The sequence below is a fragment of the Sebastes umbrosus genome, chromosome 17, assembly GCF_015220745.1.
Source record: "Sebastes umbrosus isolate fSebUmb1 chromosome 17, fSebUmb1.pri, whole genome shotgun sequence".
Lineage (NCBI taxonomy): Eukaryota > Metazoa > Chordata > Actinopteri > Perciformes > Sebastidae > Sebastes > Sebastes umbrosus.
Window position 1 is genome coordinate 24384190 of NC_051285.1, and position 12236 is coordinate 24396425.

The 12236-nt window shown below is 44.1% G+C and overlaps 1 protein-coding gene across 6 annotated transcripts in view; it reads right to left on the minus strand.

Moving 5' to 3' along the window:
• Nucleotides 1-12236, minus strand: part of auts2a (activator of transcription and developmental regulator AUTS2 a) — a 353398-nt gene that overhangs the window by 38504 nt on the left and 302658 nt on the right. For all 6 annotated transcript variants that reach the window (XM_037749588.1, XM_037749590.1, XM_037749589.1 and 3 more), the window contains one exon: nucleotides 1604-1652. In XM_037749588.1, the coding sequence (XP_037605516.1) occupies nucleotides 1604-1652 (49 nt within the window). The remainder of the gene's footprint in view (nucleotides 1-1603; nucleotides 1653-12236) is intronic.

Consider the following 12236-nt stretch of genomic DNA (forward strand, 5'->3'; position numbering starts at 1 on the left):
GGAATCGTGAGTAAAACTGCATCTTTCACCCCTTGCAAAACTAATGACTCCTGCGTGCAAGTTGCTCTGCTGCATCAAGGTTATAGTTTCACTAGCAGCCACAGCTATTACTTCCTTGCAGAACTCGATATCATAAAAAAGCCGTTGCTTTGTTCGGGAGCTGGTTTCTCATGCTGAACCCTACAGCTCAATGAGCACTTGATATGTATCAACATGAAAGCGCCCGCACAGTCAAACAAATGGAGTCTGTCTGCACCTGCCTCTTGGCAAATATTGACACTCGTCGTCCCACAAACGAGCCTCCCTCGCCATATTTGTCGGAGCTGGTGCTTGCTCTGGGGTTTGGTTGCATTAGAGCAACGGTAATCCCCTCCAACAAAAAAAAACTAACTCGACTCTTTTAATCTCAACACCACCGACACCCTCCATAAAAATACCAGTGGTGCTGGCTCTCCCTGCACCTGGATTCTTTTACTGGCCTTTTGCAACAGGGGCAGGCATTAGCATATGGCAGGAGAGGAGGAGGGGACGGAGATGGTCAAAGGGGAGAAAAGAGGGGGTATTTAAATGGGAAAAGGAGCCAAGAGAGTGGACTATCATGCAGCAGAGAGAAAGCGTATTTTGTGTACTGTTTCCCCAGTCAGGTCCTTTCATAGCGGGGCAGAGAGGGGGGCCCTCTGTTGATTTAGGCTGCACAAAGGGGGCCTTAATCCTTTCAAGGGAACCAAATCAGTCCACAGAGGAGCACGTTCAAAAGGAAACCTCCCTGTCAAGCATGGCCATTGAGCCCCAGCAATGGACGCCACAAATCAAGCCCTGGAGGGAATCAAAGGCCAGAATGTGGGAAATGTGTTTGCGGCGGAAAGTGCAGGGCTACGAGGAAGAGGGGGGGGGGTGTTCGAGACGAGGACCTATCATCAGCTATCGGCCCAAATCCTGCCACAGCCCTGAAGGGGTCACAACCTTCGTCTCGGAGCCTCCCTCCTGCCCTGCATGGTAACTCCCCCCCATTATAAAGGAATGTCCATTCACGCAGGGGCACCTCCATTATCCCCCAGCCGGAGAAAATGGGGTTGCTTTTAACAGCAAATTAGTGACTTGATAATGAGGTCACATGTGGTGTTGGCACACTGAGGCCATAAACAGATCCCTCTCCTGCCCTTACTCCATTCCCTGCAGCATTAGTGCATCCTCCTCCTCTTCCTCCTCTGGCTGCTGTACAAGCCCAAGTGTCACCAAAAGCGCACACTGACTCACGTCACATGTTACGTATATATGCAACAGCTTACATAACCTTTTAAGTTTGCACATTCTAATGATTCCATCTGATGAAATAGATTTTCATCTCACATCTCGGCGTGGAGACAGCTGGATTTCCTACCTGTGCACCTTGGGTAAATTGGATCAGTTTTACGGATGCGATGCGTTATTGCTGTTTGCATTATCTCGAACGACTGTACACCAATATGACAATCGCCGCACTGGGACAATGCATTCCAATTTCAACAGGGTAATAACACCAGAGGAATGGCAGTACACCTGCACCGTCACAACACACATCACAACCATTTCAGCAACGGTAGAAAAGACAAGATGTCTGTACCTTTAACTGCAGCTGTGCTGAAGAATTTCTCTGAGTTGGCATCGGAGACCTGGAAGAGAGGAGAGTGGAATTAGAAAAATATCACAGTAAAATATCATTTTACACTAAAAAACGTCCAAACCCGCTCCTGGATAGGATTTCTGGACACGGTGCAGACTGCTGACTGAGAGGATATTATTGGGTTATGATACATAATTATTATGCTTAAGTCACCAAACTGTCATTTTAAAAGTGAAATATAATCCTGAATTCACCTCAGATTTATGATATGAATCTCTGATAATTTGTACTTGCGCTCAATTTTAATCTTCAAGGTCAAATGTAATCCATTTAAGCCAAAACATATCCAGTGTCCACATCCTGTCGTGCCCAAAAAATTATGTCCAGAATTATTTTGGTAACCTGAGCATCACGATCAGAACCAACACTGGACCTCAGGACTGAAACAAAACAAGTGGCTCTTCACATACACGCCACTTGGTGGCACTGTTGCTCCGTGACAACACAGCTCCATCCCTTCTGCACAGCACCACCAACACCACCAGCAGCACAGTGTTAGAATAAAAATGTGCAGCAATGGGATTTAAACCCGAATAATAAAAAGGCTTATACGAGTCACAGATTAATTATATTCCACGACATTTAGGTGAAAGATTATTATTAATATTAGAAAGTAACTACAGGTTGCAAGGACAGGAGAGGAAGAGGACAACACCCGCTATGAGCTGCACACATGGGGAGAAGACTGACAGGCAGCTTTCTCTGAATAACATGCATTTCTGATAATTTTTGCTTTATGGATTTCTTCACCTCAGATTTATTTCATGCAAAATTCTGAACAACAAAATATGATGTTTGACAGCAGTGTTGTATTTTCTTGTGATATAATAAATGACAGATAATATTCCAGTGACAGCTAAGTCTTTTATCCAGATGTCTGTTATTATTATTAAGGCTGCAGGGGAAAAATATTTTTTTTTAAATCAAAATCAAAAATGGACAACTAAATAAATGCTTTTTTGTTTTGCAGATTTAAAACCAGCCATTCACTCACTAATGCAACACTGACAGGATGTAAACAATGCAATCTGCAGAATAAAATGACAGCATGAAAATGGTTACCATTATTAAAAAAAACTAAATGCCACTATTGCGCACGATCACGCACACAATGAGATGTAAAGATTGTGAAGCAGCTCGGAGCCTCGCAGCGTGCATACCTTTGATGTGGCAAAGAAGGCAAAGAAGTCAGGATATTACTTTCTCTGGTCTGGTAAATATATGGCCTCGTTTCACATTCTGCTTCTCAAATAATATAATCCACACAAGAGGCGGTGAAGTCTATACTCAGTTTAAATTGAGGACAGCCATGCGGAGACCTCACCAAGAAAAAAAAGAAGAAGAAAAAAAAAAAAATCCAAAGCCGTTCATACAAAGCTACTGCGCCTTTTGGACAAAGGGAACCATGTGTGTCTCGCCACGGAGAGCTGAGGCAACAGCACTGAGGCGACGAGAGAGAGAGAGAGAGAGAGAAAAATCCCTTGATCCACCTTTTCCTTGCTTCTTTTTCTTCCTCGGGACACAATTTTTTATTCTCCTGTCGGAAATATCCGTGAGAGGTAACCAACAGGATCCGGTGATGGTTTGTGTGTGTCGGTGCGCAAAGAGAGAGAGATGATGCGTCCGACGGAGCAAACCAATCCAACAAAGCGCACGGCCGGTTCCTCTCTGTGGAGACGGAGACACGGAGCCGGATCACACGAACTTCACACGCTGTAAGCCCGCTGTGTCTTCAGCTGCAAAGCCTGTCTGCCGTGCTCCAAGAGCCTCTCCCCATCCGCTACCAAGACACCAGACAAACTCCCATTCATCCAGCGACTGACTGACTGACTGACTGGCTGGCTGAGTGCTGCTGCTGCCTTCACGGTCGGGTCCTCCCACTTCCTGATTTCCTTTCCAGGCGGACTTGGATTCAACCTCCAGTCGTGCTCCTTCAGGAGACAAACACACTCATGCTTTTTTTGGGGGGGCTTCTGGAAAAGCTTGGAGCTCGATTTGCAGAGGCGCACATCCGTTTACCTTGTGCGTAAAAGGCGCGCAAAAGGAGTAGCAGCAGCAGCGCACCAGAGCTAGATAAGGTGGCAGGGAGAGGGAGAGGGAGAGGGAGAGAGAGAGAGAGAGAGAGAGAGAGAGAGAGAGAGAGAGGGAGAGGGAGAGGAAGAGGAGGGAGAGAGAGAGAGAGAGAGAAAGGAGGGAGAGAGAGAGGGAGAGAGAAGGAGAGAGAGAGACAGAGCGAGAGAATGGAGGGAGGGAGGGGAGAGAGAGAGGGGGAGAATGGAGAGAGAGAAAGAGAAACAGAGAGAGAGAGATGAAGAGAGAGAGAGAAGAGAATGGAGGGAGGGAGGGGAGAGAGAGAGAGAGAGAAAGAGAGAAGAAGAGAATGGAGGGAGGGAGAGGGAACGACAGAAAGGGAGAAAGAGAGAGAGAAAGAGAGACAGAGAGAGGGGCGAGTGAGTGAGAGAGAGAGAGAAAGAAAGAAAGACAGAAAGAGAGAGAGAGCGAAAGAATGAAAGACAGAAAGAGGGAGAAGGAGAGGAGAGAGAGAGGGAGAAGAAGAGAATGGAGAGAGAAAGAGAGGGAGAAGAAGAGAATGGAGAGAGAGAGAGAGAGGGAGGGAGAAGAAGAGAATGGAGGGAGGGAGGGGAGAGCGGAGGCAGAAAGATATTCTTTCTTTCTTTCCCTCTGTGCTGAGTGAGAGATGATGTCAGCCCCTAATGAATTCCCCAGTAGGGTGCTGCTACCGTGAGGGGAGGAAAAACAAAACGCTCCTTTATGAGCAGCATGCACCTCCTCGCAGCCCACAGGCTGGTTCTTCCTGTTGGATCCACTCCCACTCCGCTGGCCTGAAGGGAGGTCAGCTGCTAATATAAAAAAGCACGTTGGGTCATTCAGCCTTCAATTTGAGCTCTCACATGGCCCACCCTGGCAGACCGGAAAGCTTCCACCGCTGAACGCTGCTGCGGACATAAATCACGACTACCACGTTTATAATTTTGTTATATCTTCACCAAGCCCTGCGGGGATGTTTTTTTTTCTTAGTTTGCCACCCAGGGTCACAAACAAACAGCCTTGCCGGAGCTGGCAGAGCCCAGCGTCTAGGGACCACCTCCTAGCCGTTTCCCAGTACTGATGCCATAGAGTGTGTATTTAAAAGGGGATCACACAGATTTAAGGTGGGACACTATCCTGTTAAGATTCACACTGCAGGCCTGAAAGTAACATTTACTCGAGAAGCAACATCCTTCTTTGCCTCGATCCGTCACGTTGGGCGAATCCCTGATCCAATGCTTGACATTCCTGGAAAAAAAACCTCCTGATAGCACCAACCCCATAGCATCCAATAGCTTGTCTAATGAGCATTAACCCACTGTCTGGGAGGTCAATGGATGTACAATAGAGTCACACTGCAAAGTCTTTCCCTGCCAGTTCAGCCTAAGCAACCACAGAGCAGAAAACAGACTTAGCTCATAGCCGAGATGCTAATCCGTCCCTCGGTAACAGAGGGGCCGAGGGTGCGTTCGTTGGCTGGCTGGGATCGGCCATACAAACATGAAGTCATGGGAAACGGGATATACAGTTGCCTCAGATTCAGAGTGGTGAAAACAAATCCTCACACATCAACACAACAGCACTTTGCTCCAAACTGCAGTCAGATGCTCCGGCTGGTTAAACTGACAAGTTTGCATTTAGCAGGAAAATGATTCATCCATATCAAGTTACGATGGGCTTGGCGTAGCTGTTCACGGACACACTGCTGACGTACAGAATGAACTAGAATTACAGCCTGGTGGTTGTATGCCTCCCGCCAACCAGTCAAGTTGTAGATTATATATCCATGTCTCTCCAAAATGTCATCACTTCATCATTTTATCCTGTCAGACATTTGTGTGAAATTGTCATAATAGAGTGCTACAGGAGTCCTAAAACCCAAAAATTATTTAGCATTTTAGCACTTACGGTTCGTTTGTCTCAAAGTCAATGGCTTTATTCAAATGTGTGTTAAGTTAGATGCCTGAAATAAGGTCTGTGGTTAACACAAGCTGTAGAGATTTTAACGTTTTGTTCTACGATATAAAATACGTCAATAAATATACCACTCATGAATTTTGAAGCTTTTACTTGTCTTTAAAAAAGTGGTTGCTAACAAGTGGCTAAATGATACCACAAAATGTCATCATGGCAAAACATACGCCTTTACAGTGCATACTCACGTTCATGCGACTGTCGTTTATAGCCTAGTCATAAAAATCATAAAAATGGTGTTCATTCATAGATTTTATCATAGTATCATAAACGTTTATTTTCTGCAATAATCCAAAACCCAATGGAAAAATCTCACTGGCTTTTTGTCGAGGGAACCGGGGCGATGCTAACTTCCTGGTTGGCATACAAAAATACGTCATCCCTGCAGCACTCTATTAGCATGTGAATACTTGACTTATGGCTGAAACCCTGTTTTGTGAGGTCACAGTGACCTTGACCTTTGACCACCAAAATCTATTCAGGTTTGTGCCAGATTTGAAGAAATTCCCTACAGGCGTTCCTGAGATATCGCGTTGGTACGGATGGGCGGAAAACACAAAAACATAATGCCTCCGGCCACGGCTGTCGCTGAGGCATAAAAATGTGAAGTACCATCAGAGGGTTGGGGGAGATGATGGGGGGGGATTAGCCTCAGGTGGCCAGTTAAAGTCCAGCCACTTGGTTCAGTTACAGAGGATAAAGGCTGTGGTCACAAAGGGCCTGGGAGAAAGAGCAGCCTGCATGACCGTGTGTTCATCAAGTTCATCTGCTATGCACCCTTGTATGTTTCACAGATGTATGTGTAGCGGTGCACAGAATGATGTCCCACAGGCTCAGTCTGGTGCTACACATTTATTTAAGATGTCCTGCAAAATGTAAAATAATGCTTTAGGTTGACAATCGCTACACAGTGTATTCTGCTTCTCTCTTGTACTCTGAGATTCTCATTATCTCACTTATTCACCATAACAGTAACAAAATGCCAGATATGCACAAAATCAAAGATTACACCATCTTAAACTCTTTAGAGGGTAATATATTGACTTCCTGTTCAGATAAACTTAGCTCAGCAGCATAACACCATATTTCTTAATAAACAGTAAACAACAACATAAACAATAGTCATAGCAAAATGCTAATATGAGCAATGGGAGGGCTCCCTAACATGAGGGCTCATTGTCAAAGCTCCCAGTGCCTCGCGCTACTACTAATGTTGTTACCATGACGGCGGTAACCCTCGTATTAGCTGCTAGCTAACTGGCTAAATTGAAGCAGCAAAACAGACGCTAACACACGCTAAACATTCACTGAATTGAACACAGTGTCACAGAAGTACAGTGTAAACATTACCCAAACACAAAATTGCTAACTAACATCACCAGCTTACCTGCAAAATGTAAAATAATGCTTTAGGTTGACATCGCTACAGTGTATTCTGCTTCTCTCTTGTACACCGAGATTCTCATGATCTCACGTATTCACGCGAGACTTCCCTATGACGCTCACTTCACATACACGGCTACTGTAGCGACACTGCCACCTACTGGCGATCTACTGGCACAACACCCTAATAATCAATAACACTGTACCCTAAATTATAACCACATTTCTTCTTATAAACACATATGAAACATGACAAACTCTCTTCACTTGCATTACACCCAAGAAATGGTTCTCTTTTATAACCTACACATGACTGATTATGCCACATATGCATTGTGCATTGAGCAACTTAAACTAATGAAGTAATTATCCCTCGGGCTTACTGTTGCTCATAAGCTGTAGGAAAACATCTTTGGTAACTACAGTGACATTATGTAGCTGTGCTGTGCCACGGTTCATGCAAACAGAAACACAGTAAATCACGTCTAAAATTAGTTGCAAATGTACCAACCCTGGTTACATGTAATTAGATCACAGGGATTCTTACTTTTGAAGCGGTAATTGTGACGAAACATCAAGCGCGTACCGTGGTTTGGCTTCAAAAGCGTGACATGGCTGGCTCCAAGATATGTATTTATACGACTGCCACCGACAGAAAATGGCTACCAGTCGTTTTCACTGGCGGCTACGAGCGAGCCGCTGTTCTCCATTGTAAATGGCCATTATCAGATTTGAGAGCGACCGCAAGTCTGTGATTACAGCCCCGCTGCCAAACAATCGGCGTCCGGATCTCTCACTGCACATTATTTTTAATTCAAATGAAACAACGCCAGAAAAGAACACATAAAAAATGAGAACCCTGCACAGTTACACGTGGAAAACACATCATCTGTGCGAGAGAATGAAGCACTGAGATCAAACACAATGCCGTGATGTATGCTATGTATCTCAGTAATTGCTGTCTGGGCACGTAAGTTCTGTCTATAGACCATCAGCTTCACACTGACATTTTGTCATCTTTTATTCCTTTTTTTGGACGCTGATTCTCCACTTCAAAGAAACCAGAGGCATGTTTGTCTCTCCCCCCACAACTGTGGTTTAATTTTACAGGAACTCTCTCCTAGATTACAATCACAGGGGACCGACTCGCCTTTATGAGCCTTCCTGCCATTATGCCAGATCTACCCTCGTTTAAAATATTACTGATAAGTGTAACATGAGTGCTGGCAATGTAATATGTTAAAAGCTCTTATTGCGTTTGTCTGTTGACTCAGAGCCCTGTCTTTGCTTTACAAGGGGCTAAAAAAAGTCTCATGATTCAAGCTAGGGTGGGATGCAGAGGCCAGGAAATGAAAGAGAATTTTCTCCATGACACAGAGCAGAGTGGTCGTGAGTGGTGAAGAGTAGTCATCTAAGGTGGGTGAGTATTTCAGAAACAGTTTCACCTCACAGTAACATCTTTGTGAGAATGAAATACTCCTGAGCTAGACAACGGACTACAGGGTGCTGAGGGGAACATGAATGTATGTACTGAATATCATGCCAATTCACCATATAATTGTTGAGACGTTTCATTCAAAACCACAAACGTAAACCTCATGGTGGCGGGAGAGGAAACGTCAGGGGATCGCCAAAGTCTGTAATAGACATCGTCTGGGAACCATGAATGTCTGTACAAAATGTTGTGCTAGTCCATGGAGTAGATGTAGAGATAATTCAAAGCATAAGTGAAAATTATTTTACTTGCTGGTGGCGCTAGATGAAAAGTCAGAAGATCATCCAAAACCATAATGATTAATCCTCTGAGGACCACAAATATCGGTATTAAATTACATGGCAATTACATGTCAGTATCACCAAAGTGATTAGGATTCAACCTCTGGGATCATGAATTTCTTCAGCTATGTCATTCTGGACCAAAGCAGGGGACCAGTCAACAGATTGATATTGCCACACCGCTAGTGTTGCTAAAAATGCGTTATGTAAGGTATACATTTAAAAACAAGCTGATTAAAACATATTTTCCATATTGGCTTTGTGAAAATATTACGAATTCAAGGATAGATCCAAAGCCTCTTAAAATGTCTCCAATCATTCATATTGTATTATATTTCCACATGATTATCCATCCTGACAAATCAGATTATACTTGAAACAAAGAATAAAAATAGGATTAACTAAAAAGCTCCAGACGTCATTTGACTTAAATGTTGCTATGTTTGATATTCAGAGCAGTAATATAGCAGCAAAAAACTATTTGCTATGTAAAGATATAGAGGAGCAATGTCTACCTGAGTAGAGAATGAAGTCACTCTCCCTCTGTGTGTATTGTAATCCGTGCATCTCTATGCTTTGTTTGCATCGTCGGGCCGGCCATGCGTGCATGTGAGCGTGCCCCACTGGCTAACACACAGCCACTTGCTCTGCTCTGCTCTCATATGGCGGTTGCAGCTGATAACGCCGTCCCGACCAATGGTGTCATCGCGGAAGTGTAACACCCATCCTCCAGTTACCCACGATGTTAACATTGTTAGCGCTGTCAGCACAGTTAGCTGCGAGTCGCCGGCTCACTGTCGCCATGTTCAGAGCCATTGAGAGGCAATAGAAATGCTTCAATAGAAATGGATTTTTACATGTGGATACACTGAAAAGCCTCGGACAAACTTTCCACATTCCATGTCCGTAGACAGCTGCAGACTTATACCGGTCACGCACATGCGCGCATGGTTCTATTCACTTCCATTATTACAATTAAGGGTCCGTGGCGTTCTGGCGTACCTGCATGCACATTTCCCAATGCACGCTCATTCTAGTTGGTAGCGGTAATTCACCATAACGTTGTTTGCCAGGAGTTAAACACCATTTGGCAGTCTTTGTAAACCTTTAAAGACGAATTATATAAATGTGGGTAACGGCAGAACTATTCGCACAACCTCTCTTCAAAACAAGCAACCAGCTAGAGGTGCATACGCCACCAACTCGACTGGAGTGTGGAACGAAACAGGAGCATGTGCAGTCGGCACGCTTGCTTGATACAAATTTTGGGCTGTACGCGGACATTCACGTACTGTAGGGCCCGCCTAGACCCTTGCAGACATGGGCGGATAACGACATTTACGCGGACCAATGCGGACCCTCGTGGAAAGTATGAATTGGCCTTTATGATGATTGGCAGTGAATCCCAGAGGCAGGCAAACAGTAGAAGATCATGTTTCACCGGATATTTACACAATAATCTGACTATTGGATTTAACACAACTGTGCTTGATAAATAAAAACATGTACTGCACACAGTTCAAAGTAAATAAAACCTGTTTTACATGGATTTAAAAAAATAAACCTCAGTCCTCTCAGAGGAGGGGGTGGGATTAGATCACACCTTCCTTGTTGCTTCAGATCTGAAATGTCCAAATGTTGCAGTGCAATCTAAGAACTGTGAAATATCTCTAATTTGCACACGCATAAACCCACACACTTGGAAATGCCAACATCTCCTCTTCTCCCAGCCTTTTCGAGGGCGGAGTGAGGATGTTTTTTTTTTTTTTTTTTTTATTAATTTCATTTATTTATTTATTTTTTTACAGTCATTACATCCGACCTTATCTCTCAGAGCCTGCACTGGGTTGTCAATGACAACTGGCTCTAATCTCTACCCCCTCCCGACAAGCAGCACTGACAGGCCCTTTCTTCCCAATTCCTCAGACACGTAGCCAGACATAAATTAATCTGTCACTCATTGCTAGTATTAATGTGGGGATGACACACGGCTGTGCATGCAAACACACACACACACATACACACAGACAAAGAAGAATGTACCCGGCATTAAAAAGCGTTATACAAACTGGGACACCATAGCATGCCAAAAGTGGAAAAAGCCTTTGGAAAAGCTGACAGTCTTTTCTCTTAAACTGCATCAATCAAATATCCTGACAGAGAATGAGAGATTTAAGAATTTCCATCAGCATTGCCACAGACTTTTCAATATTAAAACCGTAAATAACAATGCCAAAAATTAATCGCTACTTTGCATATCTTTGCCCACTTATTCCAACCGGGGCTTAGCACGAAGGATTTGATTGGCATTCCGGGAACATTTAGGAAGATTGACGGACACAGGGATGAAAGCCTATCTGATCCGACGATGATACCTCTAAAAGCAGATCCTTTTTGTTATAGTAAAGCTCCCTGAGCCGAGAGATATGAAACTCACATCACATGTCAGCCGGGGGAAGCGGCGGAAAAGTATTTTCTTCCGGTTGTTAAAAGCCTGTAGAGACTACGTTATCTGCTTATCTGTATCTGCTTATCTCCCCGCGGTCTCTGAAAGCAGGCCGGGGCCGTAGGAGTTCAAGATAAATGGCCTGATCAATGGCAGACATTATCTGGATCTGGTAGGCAATAATCAGATCCAGTTGACATTGCGGGCGCAGAAAGAGCCGGCCTGTCAGCGGGAGCAAACCTACTTCACCGGCCATCAGTCTGATGTCGCAGCCGTGGGACTCGCTTTGGGAAACAATGCAGACGAGAAAATTGGTTTAACCTTCCCTGCCTCAAATGCTTTAGTTACATCCCTAATGCAGCCCCCCCTCCAACACACACACACCCTCTCACCACTACGCTGCCCAGTCACAAGAGAAATGGGAGACCCTTTTGCCTAAATTACAGACATTGCCGTGGAATGTGGGCTGTGGGCTGCGATGCCGTGGATAATTTCAGACCAGTCAATCACTTCCTCCCCTTCTAACAGAAAGGAACATATGTGCTATCCGCCTCAAAACACGCACACACACACCCTCATGCATTTTAGGCATGACTTAGCTTTAACATTTTCATTTAATGTCCGTATAATTACTTATTCCCAAATCCAAGTCAAATTATTTTATGTCAAAGCTCTTTATATTGATTATCAATAATGAATTAAACCGTAACTGTACAGTGGAAAGATTTAGTTTTGCCCAACAACACTCACAACACATCCATCTACTCACACAAAAAACACACACACACACAAGCAACCGCAGCCGACCACAGAAAATATATTCTAAATTATGGATAATTAAATAATAATACAATACAGAGAAAATATCTATATAACACCTTAGTGGTAACAGAAAGAGTCGAGAGATAAAGGAAATATCTGCCCATAGTTAATCGATCTAATCGC